This window comes from Ruditapes philippinarum, unplaced genomic scaffold (genome assembly GCF_026571515.1).
Source record: "Ruditapes philippinarum isolate M1 unplaced genomic scaffold, ASM2657151v2 ctg216_1_1_1_1, whole genome shotgun sequence".
NCBI classification, from domain to species: domain Eukaryota; kingdom Metazoa; phylum Mollusca; class Bivalvia; order Venerida; family Veneridae; genus Ruditapes; species Ruditapes philippinarum.
Genome location: NW_026866999.1, coordinates 341,670 through 361,382, shown reverse-complemented (window position 1 = coordinate 361,382; position 19,713 = coordinate 341,670). Strand labels below are relative to the sequence as shown.

At 32.3% G+C, this 19,713-nt stretch overlaps 1 protein-coding gene across 2 annotated transcripts in view; it reads left to right on the top strand.

The window, feature by feature from the left end:
• LOC132734443 (uncharacterized) overlaps window positions 1-19,713 on the top strand; it is a 95,775-nt gene that overhangs the window by 21,490 nt on the left and 54,572 nt on the right. Inside the window, exons 17-25 of one of the 2 annotated variants that reach the window (XR_009626317.1) lie at window positions 261-410; window positions 998-1,193; window positions 1,410-1,619; window positions 3,954-4,055; window positions 4,497-4,672; window positions 5,699-5,808; window positions 6,584-6,740; window positions 7,570-7,712; window positions 8,182-8,939. Coding sequence is in view for 1 of the 2 variants with exons in the window: in XM_060721186.1 (XP_060577169.1) it covers window positions 261-410; window positions 998-1,193; window positions 1,410-1,619; window positions 3,954-4,055; window positions 4,497-4,672; window positions 5,699-5,808; window positions 6,584-6,740; window positions 7,570-7,712; window positions 8,182-8,392 (1,455 nt within the window). In the remaining variant the exon portion in view is untranslated. Of the gene's footprint in view, window positions 1-260; window positions 411-997; window positions 1,194-1,409; window positions 1,620-3,953; window positions 4,056-4,496; window positions 4,673-5,698; window positions 5,809-6,583; window positions 6,741-7,569; window positions 7,713-8,181; window positions 9,901-19,713 lie in introns of those variants that run through there. The other variant, XM_060721186.1, reaches the window with a different exon arrangement.

The following is a 19,713-nucleotide window of genomic DNA, read 5'->3' as shown; positions in this document are numbered from 1 at the left end:
ATATGTTATAATTGTGACAAATGAGATAAAAGTGCATTAAATAAGACATTTTCTTTTAGCATTTAGAGGTTTGCCTTTCAAAAGATTTTAAACTTAACTTTCATCACTTTTGTATCACTAGTTCGAATACCCGTTCATTATTTATAAAAGCATGTAAATGTAAACATGTCTGAAAGTGTCTGTGGTAAATTGATGCCAAAGACATAGATGGTTTTTGGCTTTGCACTGACTTACTGTTTCCTATGTTTTTGTATATTTAGGGTGAGCGTTTGAATGATGCCTGTCATGACAGCGACGTTTCTATTACTCTTGGAGATAAAAAATGTGCTATTCTAAGCCGCCATGACGACGTTATCACGTGTGATCCGGGAGAAAGTTTCCCAGGTACAGCAAGATCCGTTACAGTCAAGGTAACAAATAAATTGTAAAGATGAAAAGAATGTCTTTGTATTAAAAGAAAGTATTTGTTAAAATTGCAAATATTATTCTAACTTTTATACACATGTTGTAGTTTCGATTATTTATTTTGTATCTACTGAACATTTCTGGAATTTTGAAAAAAAGCCAAACGGAAGGACAGAATCCTGTACCTGTATGGGAAGCTGCTTGGCATCCTGAATAACTTGTATAAAAATTCAAATTTGACGTAATTTAGTCTGATGTTATGGCTCTGAAAGTATAAATCTTAACCACAAAAAGTTTCGTTTCTGACAATAGTTTGGTTGGTTAGAGCTGGTAAAGTTCTGCCGTTAATGAAATTTGATGTACTCAGTACTTACTCCTTTACGTTGATTTGTGATGTTGCCTTTATGGGAATGCTCTCATAAATGCACAATTCAAGTACAAATAGTAGCTAAAAAGGGTGTAGAATCAATTGTTTTTCATTCATCTTCAACCACCAATTCTTCAGAAAGCAAGTTCGAATCGTTGATGTAATGAAAGCAAACACCACTGAGACATGCAAAATAAACAAAATAAATGTATGATATTTTAAAAGGTGAAGATAGGTAACATTGAAGTGGAATGGGGTACACTAAAGATCAACTCATTTTGGACTAACACAGAGTTTATCTACATAGCCGTTAGCGCAGGTCTGCTCCTTATCATCGTCATCGCCTTTATCGTCTGCGTTATCAGATGTCGTCGCAAAAGTAACAGTGATAGCCCTGATGACAGTATTCCGCTTGAAATAGGTGAGTCGTTTCCCTTTCAACGTTTTCATAGTGATATAATTCTTTTTTCTCTCTCTTAAAGTGATAGCAATAAACTCATATATTCCTGTACTTATCACCTAATAATGGTGTAACCGATTTTCCTGAAAATACGTTCTGCAACTATCTTTTTTTCTCACTTTTGTATTCAACTTTTAGTAAAATCAGTGTGAAATAATGTGTTTTTTTTAAACACAGCTACAACTGGTAAAACCAAACCAAACAACTATACAACAATTAATCCAATTGCTGTGATTCAACCTCAGTCAGCCGAGGTACATACAAAGACGTCGAAGGAAATTGCAGATGATTTTTGCAAGCGTTTATTACACCACGTTGGGAAAGTCGTGAACAGTTCTATAATAGAAAGAAGTAACATAGACCCTGGAAAAATATGCACGCACAAAGGTGAATGCTTGTAATAACTTTTTGTTCGTTATTGATATACTCAATGTACAATCAATTAATTACGATTTTGCCATAATTAACCTGGAGGGAAGGCTTACAAAAAATGTTTTATACAAATAATTTGTAATATACTAAAATGTGATGAATCTGCCAAGCTAGCTTACGAAACGCCGGTGGTTCTACTCGTGTACCTACTCGTGCGTTAAATAATGGATGTAGGCGCGCCTCGGGTTTTCCTCTACCAGTAAAGCTGAAAAGTCGCCGTATGACCTTAACATTACTCATTAAAGCCAAACCGATGAAATAGTGCTGAGAATTGATGTCTTGTCGTAATGTACGAAAGGCTGGTTGGGAACATTTTCATTTCATGAATTCATAAATTTAACTTTACGATTTCTCGATTTTAAATTCATTAATTTACCATTGATTAAGTTAAAATCGTAAATTTGGGAAGCTGGGATTGTAGAATTCAACGCGTGAATTCATGAAATTGAAATGGTGAATTTGTGAAGCTCAGTTGATAACTTCATGAACAATGTAGTAAAAATATCTCCTCCGGCCATTTCTTCTTTCACACAATTAAATTTACAACACCTCTATTAAAATTTATAGACTTTGTTTGCGTTTGGATTGACAACATTCATGCCTGAAGTTATATGTCACTACCGGTCTTTCATATGAACGCATGTCTTGCGCGTTTTGTTTTTTTTTCGTTCAAGACGCAATGACTAATGTAAGTCTTCGTCTACCACAGGCAAACATATTTTTCATATAAAGAAATTGTATGTTACTGGTCAGTACTGACAGAGTCATTACCTGTGAATGGTGATAATCTCAAATGTCAATAGAAAGTATGTAAAAAAACAGATGTCGGGCAAAAAAATTATAACAGTTTTCTAAAAGTCCGTCGACTATAGTGTCATCAACAAAACGATCTATTTTGCTTTTATCGTTTTTTGAAGTAAAAAAAAGTACATGTAATACATATTTTATCCGATAAACCTTACAAAAATCTTGCACAATTGGTATTGATTTGTAAGTCTCATCTCTACCTTAACATAAAACAACAACACAGTTGTGCATTTCGAGATTTGATTATTGAGAGAAACAGCATGAAGAAGGCTGACATAAGCATATTATATGCATTGTACAAACATAAACATGAATACATAATTTAATGATATATGAACAAATACTTGCAAGTGCTCCATTATATTTAACAATCGTTCGGGTTTTATCAAACTAAATCATATCACTTTGACAAAAATTTCCTCAGTTACAATCATGAAAAACCTGTGGCAGATAATCACAATATGCAGACAAACCAGATTAACCGCGAGCAGGCTGCGCAACACTTCTGAAAGAATTACGTATTGTATAAAAATGCAACAAACCAGCAGGGACGTAGGAGGACCCATGCCCTGTCCGGTCATAAAGTCGCCTTCATCAACCGCTGGGTTTATATCAGGTCTACTCTGTGAAGCCATTGCATTACAACATGCATATAAGTTTTACGAACAACAAGAAAATAATGATTTAAGAACCACATTCATGATGCTATTACAAAGTCATCTTTATTTTGAAAGGCTAAATTTGAATTTATAATAATGTGAGATACTCGATAGAAACTGAATACTAGTCACGCCCTGTGACTATATATACTCCGACGCAGTCAAGCAAAAAACTGATCAATCCAGTTTTATTACCACTGTAAGGACAAGACAACAATTATCCGCTGTACGTTATAACGCGGATAATTTTAAATTATTTTCTGTTCATAAGCAGGCAGCTTCATATAACTTATTGACCGTATACAAGATTCAAAATTCAAACATTAATTTAAGCACAAACATAATGTCTATTGCTAAAAACAATAATGGCGTGTATGCTTATAAATAAACCAATGCATAAAACATCTAATTACGAGAAAAGTAATATTACATATATTTTTTTTAATTTAATTTTGTATAATAGCCCAGTCATGATATAAATATTAAGACTATAAATTAATAATTAAAGTTTGGTGTTTCTTTAGCTAAAGTTGCATAGTGAATAAATTTAATCAATTTCTTTATAACATTCTGGTTACGAGTTATTCTTTAACATTTAAATTTTGGTACATTTGGCAACGAGAAGTAGTATTTTGGAAAAAAATTCTCGTAGAATACAAATGTTAAGGGAGAAAGTATGACTGAGAAATATATTTAAATCTAAACATGTTTTATGATTCTCAATATCTGTTTTGTGTTACTTACTTAATGATGGCACGTTTGTATAGAAAATATATTTTGCACTGTCTTCACCGATGGTCAGATTTTCCTTCTGTATTTCCAGGAAAGAAGATACGTGTTATAAGCGGACAGTACAATGCATCCACATCGTCACCGTATTCTGGATCCAGCCTTACAATCAAAACATTAATTGATAAATATCCAGGTAGTGTATATAATTTACAAGAACAAGGTGAAAAATAATCCCATTTTCGATCCATGATTTTTACGAGGTATTGGTTTTCTTTTAAAGAAATGCCTTTAATGATTAACAAGAACTTACGATGATTGTAGTAGATGAAGGCTTATTTTCACCAGTAGCCTATAAATTCTTTCATATGAAAGTTTTTATTTTATCTGATGGTTTTCGATTGCAATATACTTCACTAAGATGGTACCTATCTCAGTACCACACCTTGTCCAATTTATTTTTAAATTATTATGACGGAATCATTTAATTAAAACAATTTGTCGTAATGTAGCTTGTTCAATTAATCTATACACCGATGTAGAAAGCTTTTACATTTTTATTTATATTTTAGAAGCAAATGAACACCGTGGTTAACATGTACAATGTAAATACAGTTTTTTTAATTGGGCATTGTAGAGGAAGGCGATCTGCCAGAATGGCTAAATACTGGTCTACTCGAGTGCACCAGGCTTCAAGATTTTGACAATGACAATGTCCTTAGAATGAAGGGAATTGCGATTGATATAAAAAATATCTACATTATTTATCCGGCAATGGCAAACAAGACTCTTAAAGAATACCTGATTTTAGAGGTAATATCACTTATGTGTTTGGTATTTTCATTTGTATATGTACAATCAATTCATTCCTTGCAAAAAAACATGAGTAATTAAATTTATGAAAATGTTTTTAAAAAATCTGAATAATTCAGTTCGTCTGCTTTCTTAGAACTTTTAAAATCTCATTTTAATCTTTTGTGCGTGCATAAAGTAGGTTTTGTTTTATACATATCTGGTAATAAATAGAGGATATTTGTTTGTTTGTGTGTAAGATGAAATTTTATTTCATCGAGTGGGCTTTAAAAACAGTATTCTCACGAGTGGCGTAGACCTGGCTTTGTAAAATGTAAGCGGCAGCCATTTTTTAAAGTTGTGTATTTCATGGGAGGAAAATAATTGTGTAAGATTTAGAGGGATATAATTTGGATTTGTTAGTCATACCCCTTTTTAAAAGAAAGAAAACTTATTTGAGGATTGTAACAGACAAAAATAAGTGTTGACAGAAGTGAAAACATTCAGAAAAGGAGCTAGGAAAATGGAAAACTTGGAAGCCTGCTAAGGAACGCTGGGTTGTTTTACTTATTCTACGAGTGATGGATGTCAATGCTTTTCAATTTTTCATAAAGCATACGGCAGTTATTGCTCGTAGGATACTTTAATATGCCCAAATGTCATCAAGAGCAGTTTTGCATGGGGAAGGAATGTATTTTTCAGACTGTAAAAACGAAACAAAAAAATTTAGAGACGAAATTTGGTGATTGGAATTTGAATGAATAGAAGTAAGTTTTCTCTCTTTATTACTTTTGACATTTAAGTTATTTATCTATTTCAGCTTTGCTATTTCTTTTAACAGCCTGACATTGTCAGAATTGTCAGTAAAAATAAAATTGAGGTACCACATGGGGAAAATCTTAAAAAGGTAGTTTCGTCATTGAAAAAAGTGAAATTATATTTTGATAATTTTCACTGTGAAATTATCAAATATAATTTTCACGGATAAATCAGTAATCCACTGAAAAACATAAAATAAATATTTTGTTTGTTTTTTTTTCTTTCTAGCCGCTGAATGCAGAAAAGAAGTTGGAGATATGTATTCGTGTATGTGAGGGAATGAACTATCTGAGTTCACAAAGCATTGTACATAAAGACCTTGCTGCCAGAAATTGCTGGTATAAAGTTATTTAGTTAACGTTTAACGAAACAATGTTGAATGCTGAAAACATTGTCTGCTGAATTTTTTTTATTTTGTCCAATGTTCTGGAAACTAAATGAAATAACTGATGTCTGTCAAACAGTTTGGTGCCTGGCATGATGACAAGGTACTCGCCGTTAGGCCGGATATTAACTGTTTGTAAAGGTCATTAGAAACGCTCTCGGCACACGAACATTCAATACGATATTTATTAAGTAAAATAGTTGGACAGACTGTTATGAACGTGTACTTGTAGTGCTGGATATAAAATAAGTCATTTTCGAAGATATCTAGAGATACTGATACTAATGAAAGTAAATTGTATCTACAAACATTGTTTTCTATTTGACATTTGAGATAATGTCTTTTCATTTTATATACATGTATAATGAATATTTTGTGTGTATGTATTTAATCAATACGTTTGCTGTACATGTTTTTTAAAACTTCCGTTGCCAAAGTAAAAAATGTTTCCAAATAGTTTGTAAATATGACAAAATTTAGCTCTAAATAATTGTAGCTTTCTTTTATTCGGAGTCTTTAGATTTGCATTGTGCTCTTAATTTTTTTTAAAAAAAACAGTCATTTGTTCTTGTTACCAAATCATCGCGTATTTTTTTAAAAACATTACATATTACAATCTTTCACAAATTCTACCGTTTACCCAACACAGAATATTTCTGTAGACTTCAGTTAGGTTTTACAAGCATTTAATTGTATTATTTAATTATATTTCTTTTTAATAAATGTAGGGTATCACGAGATTTTGAGGTGAAGATAAGTGATGCTTCGTTTAGTTACGATTTATTCCCGGATGAATATTTACATAGCAACGGTCGCTATCAGCCAGTACGGTGGATGTCCCCGGAGAGTTTACGTCAAGGTTTCTATGACGCGAAATCTGATGTTGTAAGTATGACCTTAGGTCAACTATAAGCCAGCTATTGTTTCTCCGTCATATATCAGATAAAACGTATGAAATCTTTAAACCATGAAATTACGAAAAAAGCTGTGTATTGATTTAAAAAATACTTTATTTCAAATGACACATGATCTTGAGTTTTCATATGATTTTGAGGTAAGAGAAAATTATGTAGTCTACGAGATTTTGGGACAACCCTTGTATATCAGATAAAATGATTAACATTTTCATTATTACATAAAAAAGCTTTGTGTATTGATTTAGAAAAACTTTATTTCAAATGAATCATGGTTAGTCCTTAACATTTTGACTTTATATTATTTGATGAAAACATGGCCCTTTGCGTGGCTATTAATTTCTTTATCGTACAGAGAATAGTTTAAATATCAATGTGACCAAAAAAGTTCTACCTTTCACACAGAAAATACACAAGTTATTGAGTAATCTTTTAAGAATCCACATTAAATTTTATTTGTTTAATTAAGATTAAATGCATGTATATCAGAGGATCGCACAATATTTCATGAGTAGTGATGCGTTGAGGAATGCAATACCAGTATTTGGTATATTTCTTTTGTAAGTCATCAAAATATACATGTGCTTTAATGATAAAAATGATTTAAGTTTCGTTTGCATTATAGGTTTTGTTACGATTTTTTGTTGTTGTTTTTGTTGTTGTTGTTTGTTATTGTTGTTTAATACATGAATCGTATAACAAAGTACATAACGACTTTCTTCTTCAAATTACACGTTTCATAATGTATTACTTTACACAAAATGTACTTTCACAAACAATTCCGTTGTTGTTTGTTCTAGTGGTCCTATGGGGTTGTCATTTGGGAAGTGTTTGCCAATGGGTACCTGCCGTACTATGACATCACCGACAATGCGATGATAAAAGGCAAAGTGTGTGACGAGCACTACAGACTTGGTAAACCGGTAGATTGCGATGACGCCATGTGAGTATTTCATCGAACTGACCTGCTAGTACTACTGTGCAAATATTCTGAAAGAAAGCATGTTTTTCAGTAAAACATAAAATGCATGTATTTATACATGTCCTATTTTGCTAGTTATAAGGTTATAACAATTATGAAATGTTACAATCATATTCTTTTTAACTCTGGTTACCATCACGAGGTATTATATAAATCGATTTTTGTTGTTGTTGTTGTTGTTGTTGTTGTTGTTGTAAAGTTTGCTTACGGCCTACGAACACAAGGCCATATGGCGCCGAAACCAAACCCGAGTCAAACATTTTTCCATGATTTTCTTTCTTTTATCACTACATTCGTATGTTTTAGTAAACAGATATAAGTATTTTGTGATAAATAAGGGTTGAACTTTACTACTTTTAGAAGCTATGCTCTATTGATCAGAGTTTGTAATAATTGCGTTAAATAAGAGAACATTTCACAATATTTTCAGGTTTCAAATTATATGCGATTGCCAAAAAGACAAATCGGAGGATCGTCCAAACTTCTTCATTATTCAAAACATGTTCGACCATATTCTTAATCCTGGTGCCTCATTGGTCCAATACGCAAATCAACAAGAATTGGCCGGACACGAGACAGGAATGGAAGATTATGAGAATCTTGGAATAGTTCCTCCTCCACGACCACCAAAAGACTATTGACCCTAAAAGTGATATTCAAGATCTGAATACATTATTAACCGAAAGATGTTTTAATATTATTGGTTAACATTTTGTGCACGTGGAATCTCTGTGATATTAAATTATATGAATTATTATTGAAGAAATATTGTAGTTCTACTGTACAAGCAATAAACATGTGTATATTAAAAAATGAAGAATTTGGGAGTTATGAGAAAATACCATGACATGTTTTCATTCTAGAATTATGACAATCGCGACATCGCTTATTCTAGACTATTCTATGATCATGATCTTTTATTCTTGAATCATAACATCGCTTATTCTAGAATAAGCCACTTGTTATCTACCGGTATATGATGTTTAAGATGATATTGTGTGAATTGTTTAATGTCCTATCCATTGTCAATTAGATAATGAGAATCATCATGATATCTTAAGTACAAACCATCATTTCTTTGTGTTAATTTAGTGTCGCAGGTTATACATATTATTAATGCCACCGTTTCATTTAATTTTATCAGAACAGAACAGAATAGAGTTTGTTTCATAATGTGTACACACATAGGTATAGTTATAACAAACGTGTTTAAATATCATTTTAGGTCGCATATTTTACAATAAAGGAAAAAAAAACAAGAATATATTTATTAAACATAAATGCCTCCAGGCTCAGATTATTGTTAGAAGCTATATTTCAAAAATAGTCATGGCGTTTTGTAATTGTGAAAAATATAAGTTAGCAAGTCATTGCTATGACTTTTGACAAAGTTCAATGCCATCATTTCTTTTAATTTGTAGGACCATTAATTCCACTGAAACAATGACATTGTCAATTTCATTCGCTTTTTTATAAGAATGGTACATTAATAGATACTGAATGCATTTTTAGATAATAGAAATAAAATATAGAATGTTTATAAATGGACTTTATTTGATGAAAAGGAAAGATGTGAAATATATCTTGTATTAAGCTTTAACCTACATTTTCAAACCTACAAGGATAATTTAATACCATGTATTATGTACATAACTATAAATAATTGATATACCAAAGTGTTTTATTATGTGTGGTGGTAAACAACACCCATTCTGTTGTCAGCTTAAGAAAATGACACTCCGTACGTCCCGTAAGTGCGCCTGGTTTAAAACGGCCGTTCTGTAAGCGCACCAGGTTTAGGACGGCCGTTCTGTAATCGCGCCTGGTTTAGGACGGCGTTATGTAATCGCACATGGTTTAGGACGACTGTTCCGTAAGCGCGCCTGGTTAAGGACGGACGTTTCATTAGTGCTCCTGGTTAAGGAAGGCATTCCGTGAATGTTTGCCACGCAGATCTGCACTTTGACACATAAGTCCGCCCATATTCCAAATAGTGCACATCATTTTTTAAATACTAGTATTGTGTTAAATAAGCTTGCATACAATTTAACAAATGTTTATTCTACTTTATAAATCAATGGTGACCAAATGACCATTTGAATGCCTTTTTCTGTCAATCAAAATTTTCAAAACAAAATTAAAAGGAAGACATGAAAATAAAATAAAAAAATAAAGAGACACAACTTTTAGACTTGCAAGAAATGTGAATACCTTTGTTTGTGTCATTATTTAGTCATTTACTTCAAAATGCGTTTTAACGAAAACATGTGAAGCTCAGGTATCATGAGGAATGTAGTTGTGTCGTCTGCAATTTACCTGCATAATTTCTTAAATGGACTTGCCCCTCTTTCATTTTTGGAACAGTCTGTTACCAATTTAGGGGAAACCAAGATAAATATCGAAAGACTGCACGGGTGTGCAGGCTAACCTGGGCCCTATACTAGTGGTAAATTATTTCTTTCTTTCAGTTCCAGCTAGTTGAGGGTAATCGTTAGAAAGCTTTATCAGATGTATTGCAACTTACGTTTTATTTCTGATATATCCAATGCACTGTTTTCTTACACATATTGTATATATTTATTTCATGGTTATTAGATGTTTTAAGTTCCTTTGTGTAAAATGATTTGGATAGACTAATTCGTATTTAGCATTTTAGAATATGTATTATAATTTTTGATATTTAGTTTTCTTTTTATTAAAACAACTGCTTTCACAAATTTTGTATATATTTGTTAACAATAAAAAAATGATAAATTCGCAGTTTTTTTTATTTTATTCCAACCAGGCATTTGTTTGCAAAAGTATCCTTTGTGCTTGTGCATATATGTTTTTTTTATCCACGCTATAGGAATAAACCGAAAGGAGGGTAAATTTCATCTAAACAGCTATTAGGGAGTCATAACTAGGCTTGTGTGTTTATGTGTGTATAATAATTTAGAATAAGATGGAAAAATATCACACAGGCACTAAGTAACTACCTAAGAGTTAACTGTACTTAAATATAGAATACAAGTAGTTTCAATAAAATAAATAAATACATTTATGGCACTGAAATAAAGGAATGTTTTTATTACATTCTGTAGATTACAAAGAACTAATCAAAAGCTATATAACACCTTAACTTAATTCAAAGCATGCAGGAACAGACAATACATTTCCTTCATTAGATCCAATCATTGATTTTCCTGTGTTATTCATGTGGATAAGACAGGCTTGGGGTAATGGTACTGGTAATGGTAATGCAGTAGGAATGCACTACTTTTCCTGAAAGTAATGCAATGTCATGATACTGCATGCCAATTTGCATTGCTTGTAATGGTACTGGAATGCAAAATTCATGTAATGAAGGTGCATTACTATGCATTACTTTGCATTACTTCACCAAACCTACTGCGTGGGCTAATCCGATGGGAAGCCTTTTAATTCTATACTATCTAAATAAATAGTATCTACGTCTCTGGTACAATTATGATAGGTCAAAGAAGAAAAAATTTCGAAATATTTAATGGTTTTAGTCAATTTTAATGAGTTCTTTTGACGAATTACAAATGTTTAAGTCTTTACCATATCAGAATACATTTGTAAATGCTTTTTTGTAACTGTATTGCACTATGCAATCATCGTCCAAACAATAATACCATTAAGTCACTTTATATAAATTTACATAATAATGATAATATCATTTTAAAAGAGCTTGAAGTAAGCAGTGGGAACCAAAAAAATATTACAAGACAATAAAATAAAAATTGGATATGGACACTGACAAGACGAACGTATCATATCGATGCAACAATGGAGGTGAACAGTAAATGTGGTGGTGGTCACCGCCTACTGATATGCTATATATTCAATTCAATTCAATATATTTATTGCATAAAAACATGTAACATATTAATAGCAAACAATACATGAAATACAATGGAAATGTATGGGTTTTACTTATGTTTATACAATAGTTATTGTCAAAGGTTTTTCTGAAGAGCTTATTAATATTGAAGAATGTTTGTTAGTTTCTCAGTAGATTAGCATAATATATAAATTTACGTAAATTCTAAATAATTATCCGGTTAGTTTCACTTAACAAGTTTTTGAATTTTTGTAAGGTAGGCCAGGTATAACAGTAACGTTTTAAATATTTTCTACGTAGTTCTCTAAATTTTGGACATATAAGTATAAAATTACATTCATTTTAGATCATATTAGAATTACAATTTAAACAAATTTACGTTAATTTGAATGTTAAATTGGTTTTGCCATAAATACATTAAACCGTGATTATAAAGTATTTCTTTAACCTGGCTAGCCCAGTTATTACCATTTTATGTATTTCCTAACATGTTATAAGTTTTAAATAGTAGTGATTGATTATCTAAAGTAATTTAACCCAGTATTTTATCAATATAGTTTTTCGATACACATTCATTGGTGTCTTCCCTACTTCGCCGTACAGAGCATCTACGTTTATGGAGCGTTTTACGCATAGAATTCTCCTACAAAATTTCGTAAGTACAATCTCAATATCTGCCTCAACGTGATGACCCAATACCTCCGCACAATAATAGAGTAGATATTACAAGGGAGTCAAAAAGATATATCTTTTGGGATACAGGTAATTTCTAATTGGCTGTAAACAATGAATAAATAATGAAGAGAGAACTGAGCATGTTGAGCGATTCTCTGTTGCATGCGATTCCAGTTCTCGTTTTTAAACAAATGAACACCAATATATTTAAATGACTGAACGATGTCAATACGCGAGTTTCATATATAAAAGTCATATGATGTATGACGACCGTTTTCAAATATCATTATTTTTGTTTTACTGACGTTTAATCGAAGTCTCCATGAATTACAGTAAGTTTGTACATCAATTGACATTGATTGTAGAGATTAAAGGTAATAAGCAATTAATGCACCGTCGTCAGCGAATAATAATAAAAATACTTTTACGTCATCAATACTTAAAATACCATTTAAGTTACAATTAATATTTTCTACAATATCATTTAGGAAAAAAGACAGAGTATGTAGCTGGGTCTCCTTGTTTTACTCCAATAAATGATGTTATGGGATCTGAATTCGTAGAATTATATCGGATTACAGATTTTACAACTAAGTAAATGGATCACAAAGCTGTAATAAGTTTAGTTCTTACATTCGCAGTAATTAATTTTTGCCACTACATTACTCGATCTATTCGATCAAACATTTTTTCCCAGTCTAAGAATGCTACATACAGTTCCTTTTTCATTGATAATGTTTTAAATATAATAGCATGAATACACAATCATGGTTTGATTTTTGAAAACCATATTGGTTATCTATTAATACTGAATTCTTGTCTGCCCATTTAGTAAGTCTAGCTATTAGCATCTGAGAATAAATTTTAGATAAAATATTATGCAATGTGATTCCACGAAAAATTTTTGCTTCAGCTGGAACAGCCTCTGAAAATCGGAGCTATTATACCTTGTTGCCAAGTTACTTGGAAGATACCTTCGGTGAATAATTTGCTGTACAATTGAAGTATGAAAGGTAAAAATAATATCTAAAGAATGCTTAAACACTTCGGCTATCAAGTGATCTGCATTCGGACTTTTTGAATTAGTTTGACTGTAAACAGCATATTTCAGTTCAGATATAGTGAATAACGCATCTAAACAATCATTTTGAACAATTTGTTCTTGTTGTTCATTTAAGTTATAATCCGACAAAGGTTGCGTTTCATATAAATTATTGAAATGCATATATAAATCGTCAAAAGATATTTTATTATTTGGACCCCCGTTATTTTATTTATATAGCGATTTAACGTCCTTCAAAAAAGCCTTTGGACTTGAAACACGTTTACCCTCGTTACTTTTGAAAAGTTTTTTTTACATTTATTCTTAACAGTTATATTTATTTTTTTATTTAAATAAATATTTTTATTTTCTATTGTTTTATGTCTTAAATAGTAATTTCTCGCTACATTGAATTGATGACGAGCATTATAACACTCGTGATTAGACCATTTCTTTTTATCTTTTGACAATTTACATAAACTCGGCTCATTTATTTTTCTTTTTTTACCAAAAACACTAAAAGCATGTTCTTGCATATAAACCGTGAATCGTTCGACCGATTGATCAACGCTATCATGTGTAAGTTTTGCACGATAACATCTATATGCGCTTTGTTATCTATTAAAGCATTTCTAAATAAATCAACACACGTGTTATCACATGCTATGTCGGTACTACGTCATCATCGCGCTTCGGACGAAGGCGTGATTTGCACCGCAAATGAATAAAATTCATGTTTGTTCTTTCTAAGGATAATGTAAGATTTCCCTTAAAAAACGCCTCTGGCAAACGGTTGTTACGGAGCTTACAAAAAAACCTAAAGTTTAAGTTATTCATAGTCCTATCGAAAAACATGATATTTCACCAGAACATTGCAATAGAGTATACATGTATTTATAGTTCTTTGGGAAAAAATATTAAGTTATCAAGTAAAAAACTGACAGAACGGGATATTTTCGCGGCATCTTTGATCTTTGAATTTTAGGAATACATCAACAATTTATGTACTAGAGAACTTTGTGATATGAACACAATATTTAGATAGTTCAAGTGATAAATTTAATGAAACTTTTATCACTTAAGCATCAACCAAAGTATTGACCGCCATCTTGAATTCAACCTCAAATATTTAAATGTCGCAGATCGGAATTATTAAAGTCAGTACTCAGTATTGAAGAAGAACTCAAATGACACCTATAGACCTCTGGAACCCAAAGTGCGATGATATGTAGCATATTAACGCACTTTGAGGTCAGTTTCTGGATTTTGACCCCAAAGTGCGTTGGACCCTAAAGTGCGGTGTTACAAGGCACATCGCACGATGGCACGTCATCTGTCATATTCTGTTGTGATCAATTTCTCGAGTAATTTTTTATGATTATTATCATTATTATTTTTATTATTATTATTTAATTATTATTTTCCTGTTAAATAAGAAACTCACACACTAGTTTGTGTGTAAATATTGCTGTGAATTATTCCGTTTCGATATTCCGTCCTTGCATTGGTTACAAATACATTCTAGCTGAGCGGTGGATGTGGGGTTAAGGTATATGCCAGTCAACCAAGGAATAGTGGATCCGAGCCCTAATTGGGCTACGGACGTGTTCCTTCATATGACATTTAATTAAGTACTTTTAAGTTTCAGGAAGCGGTCCCAGGTGTGGTTTGAATTTCGAAGAAAATAATTATTAATCACAAATCTGGATACCTAGATATATAATTTTGGTGGTACATATAGGACATTCAAAAATAAATCGCATTTTATAACTGTTACAGTGTTTTAACAGCCAATGCATTCTATTAACATAAGCGCGTACATAACACGGCGGATAGGGAAAAAGAATGCTTGCATTACAAATCGCATTGAAAATGTATGTTAAAACTGGTCACGTGAACTAATTTGCATAACCTTCAGTAGCCCGATTAGCGCGTGTTTAAAACGTAATCATGTAGTAATTTATTTCTTAAAAAAAATCTATGTTAATTAAACCAATTGATAGTATATTAAACTTTCAATAAAGTGAAAAAGAAGTGGTAGCAGTTCGTGTTTAAAAATACCTGTTGAATATTGGAGTTAAAGGGGATTTCTTGTGAGTATAAACACTACAGATTAATGTTTAAATATGTGATAAAACCCAAAATCTTATTTGTATATTTGATCTTGTTTATTACTTTATAAATATATACAAACGTATATGCAGAAGTTGATGTAAAACAGGAGGTAAACTGAAAAGAAAATTGAATACTTTATAGCACTTTAAAGTATATTAATTATTTTAAAACATGAAAAGGTCCCTTTAAATATTGTATCATAGTTTGGGGACCTTTCTGTTGAAAATGTGTCAGAGTTAAATCGTATACATATACATGCATCGTGCGTTAACTGGAGTGCAGGTATTAGTTACCCGCACTCCAGAGCATGCCCATTGATTGGCTCATTTTAGCTGGGGTTTACTTATTGTGACGGAAGAGAAAGGGAAAGCGACAGAAATATCATATTTAGATGCTCGTTCATTGGTTACTTTTTCCCGGGGTTTCATATTGTGACATGACTATGATACAAAAGAGAAAGAACATCAAAACACTCGGCAATCTGATTAATACTCGGGGGCGTATACAAATCAGATAGCCTCTTGTTTCTGTGCTCTTTCTATTACTTATATCACTAGTACGTCATAATTGCATAAATATCAAAGCTTTGAAGTACTTTTGTTACGTTATAATTGTTACACTGTAGAAAAATATAGCTTGCATTCTACTCAAAATGTATGTCATACGCAGACAAGGAAGACAACCACCTGTGACTGGTAGCATCAAGCTTTGCAGATGAAAACACATAGGTAAGTGGGTAATTGTCTGTTCTAACTTCGACAGAAATACCATAGCGGTAATCATAAAACTTATCACAGACAAACCATTTAAGAGCCAAGAACTCTAGTTTGTGAGCAGGATAATGTCTTTCTCCTGCTCTCAAACCCCTACTGGCATAGGAAATAACATGCTCCTTACCATCAGCACCAACCTGGTAAACAACCGCTGCCAAACCGCTAGTACTGGCATCAACATTAAGAATGAATGGTTTATTGTAGTCAGCAAAAGCTAAGACTGGAGGAGAAGAAAGTTTATCTATCAAAGAACAAAAGGCATTCTGCTGATCTGGACCCCAATTGAAAGGAACTTTGGATTTCTTAGAAGAACTTTTGCAGGTGGGAATACCAATAAGAAGGTCATTTAAAGGTTTAGCGATCTGTGCGTAGTCTTTAATAAACCTCCTGTAATAACCTGAGAACCTAAAGACCTTAAGGCAAGTAGAAACAATATATCTTGAGTGCTTCAATCTTCTTAGGATCTGTCTCCACATCATCAGCACTAACAATGTGACCCAAATACTGGACTTGCGGCTAAAATAATTCACACTTGGACCCTTTATGTTTAAGATCTCAAGACGTTGAAAGACAGACTGAAGGCGATGGAAATGAGAATTAATAGAATCAGAAAAGATGATAATGTCATCGAGATAAATCAAACAGTCACGAAGGTGATGTTCGCCCATACAACGCTCCATCAGACGCTGAAACGTTGACGGGGCATTCGTAAGACCAAAAATCGAGTGGCACAACACTAAAGACAGTCTTTTGCTCATCAGATTCTTTGACTGGGCCCTGCTAATTACCTGAGCGAAGATCGAGTTTAGAGAAAATAGGGAAACGAATGAGAGCATCGATAGTTTCGTCGATGCAAGGAAGGGCACAAGCATCTTTGATGCCACTTACCTATGTGTTTTCATCTGCTTAGCTTGATGCTACTAGTGACAGGTGGTTCCTCCTTGTCGGCGTATGACATCAACTTGAGGTACAGAGCTGGTAAAGAGATTGACGTTGATACACTTTCTAGAATTCCTTCAGCTTCTTCTTTTCCTGATTCTTACATTCTCCTTTCAGATGCTGTCAAGGCCCTTTTGTTTTCCAAGTCTGAAGGTCCAGGTCAACTTCCAGCCGTAGAATGTATTTCTTTTAACCAAACTGTTCTTTCTCTTAATCCCAGAGACGAGATTGAAGTCGTGAGCAGCCTTAAGTCAATTGATTGGAAGAAGGAGCAGCAAGATGATCCGACATTTTCCCGTTTAGTTCAACTCTTTGAAATTGGTCACAGGTTAACTGAACGTCAAAAATCACATGAAACGGCCAAGGTTTGATTGTTTCTGAAGGAATGGAGCAACCTTAACTTTAAGGATTCAATTCTTTATCGTAAAGGTACTTCAACTGGTTATCCTGTTATTCAGCTTGTTTTCCCTGAGCATATGCTTGATTAAGCTTTTCAGGGTTTGCATGATGAAGCAGGACATCAAGGTTGTTATGTCCCTTGAGTAAAGTAGTTGGGAAAATGTTAGCTCTGATAAAAGTTTAAAATTTATGTGGATTTACTTGGAAAATACTTAAGAAAGTTGACACAGTGACATTGGAATACATAGAAATTCTAGTTTCTTAAAAAATTAGATTTTTGAAAAGGAATTATGACAGTAACGAATGAAATAACATGTGAATAACTTTTTTATAGAAAGGTCAAAGGGCATTCATTGTGTGTTCAGTGAACTATAATTATACAATGTATACAATGTAGACAAGGTACACAGTGTGATATGTTAAATAAACACAGAGATATACACAGTAAAACTGGATTATCAAATGGATTAATAGATACAGGTAAACACTAGTAAAGGTCAAGGTATTAGACTGCTATATTGAACTGGGACAAACACACACATTCAAACAAAATCAAACAAAATGTCAGAGGGAGATTCAAAGAAACGCACAAGAAGTGAACTTAGTAGTGTTAGTGAGAGTGAAAGTAGCATAAATAAAACCCCTATAAAACCCCAGGAAAAGAAAAAGCAAAAACACAATGCAAAAGACATATTATGTGAACAAAATAAAGGGTTGTCAGAAATTCAGGCTGAATTGAAAAAAAATAGTAAAGAGCTCCAAGATGTGATGAAAAAGAAAGATATCAAAGAATTTATTAAAGAAACAATATATGAGATGAAAAAAGAACTGTTATCCTCTACAGAAAAAAAAATTGAGATCCTTTAGTCTAAAATGATACAAAAGATAAAGAAATATCTTCAATAGAGAAAAAGTGTGATGTGCTAGAAAACCAATTGTTTGAGAAAGATAAAGAAATAGACATCCTGAAAATGACATTAGCAATCTGAACAAGGAAACTTCAAACCAAAATGAAAAAATAGCTGTCCAAAACAATGACTTTGAAAAATATAGGCATGAATTAAGACAGAGTGAACAAAAGACAGATGAATACCTGAACAATTATGAACAATACCAGAGAAGAAAGAACATCCGCATAACCGGTATAGCAGAAGAAATGTTTCCAAATATAGTTGTAAGAAATATCAGGGATAATGAAGGGAATACTTCCCAAACAGAAAAAGCAGCAGATGATAATTCAGGAGATCAATTAGCTGAGACATATGCTATGAAAGTTACTGAACATAACAGCAAACCTGAGAATAAACATGTGAAGCAAGTATAAGAAAATTCTGAGCAAACAACCAACATCTTAGTCAAAATAATAAATAAACATATCCCTGGGATAAATCTAACGACTACTGACATTGACATAAGTCATAGGCTAGGAAAGAAAAATGACAACAAATCCAGGCCAATTATTGCCAGGTTCAGTTCAAGATTAGTAAAGGACAAAATCATGCGTAACAGAAAACTGTTTCCAAAATCTGTATCTATCATGGACGATTTAACTTCTGAGAACTACGAGGCGCTCCAATCTATTAAATATAAAAAACCCGATACAGTCCAAGCTGCATGGTATAGGAATGGTAGAATATTCATAAAGGACCATTATGAACAGATCCGTCACGTGCCATACAAGGATTTCACTTTCTGGACAGAACTTCCCTGGCTTGGAAAACAGCAAAAAGTATCCAAAAAACATTAAAATGTGAACTTGTTAACTGCTGGTCAAGCAAAAAGAAAACACTAATTTATTTAAATGCAAGAGAAACATTTCATAAAATATGTATGCAAATTACATATTAACAGTAATACTTTAATATATTAAAAATTATATGAACATTACTTTAAAAAAAATATATGATAAATAAAGTTATCTATTACATATATGAACATTGTGTATTATTTAATGTAAGAAAAATTCTTTTGAAATTACTGAAAATAGATCAAGATTCATTGACCTAAATGTAATTACTTTATAACCTAAAAGTGTGAAATATTAAATATTTATCTTTCATGACAGGACTTTAAAACATCAAATTTGTAAAAACAACTGTACAGGTAAAATACCAATTCATCCTTAATTGGCATCTTTACTTTCGAATTTTTTTTTAAGATGCCATCAAAAAA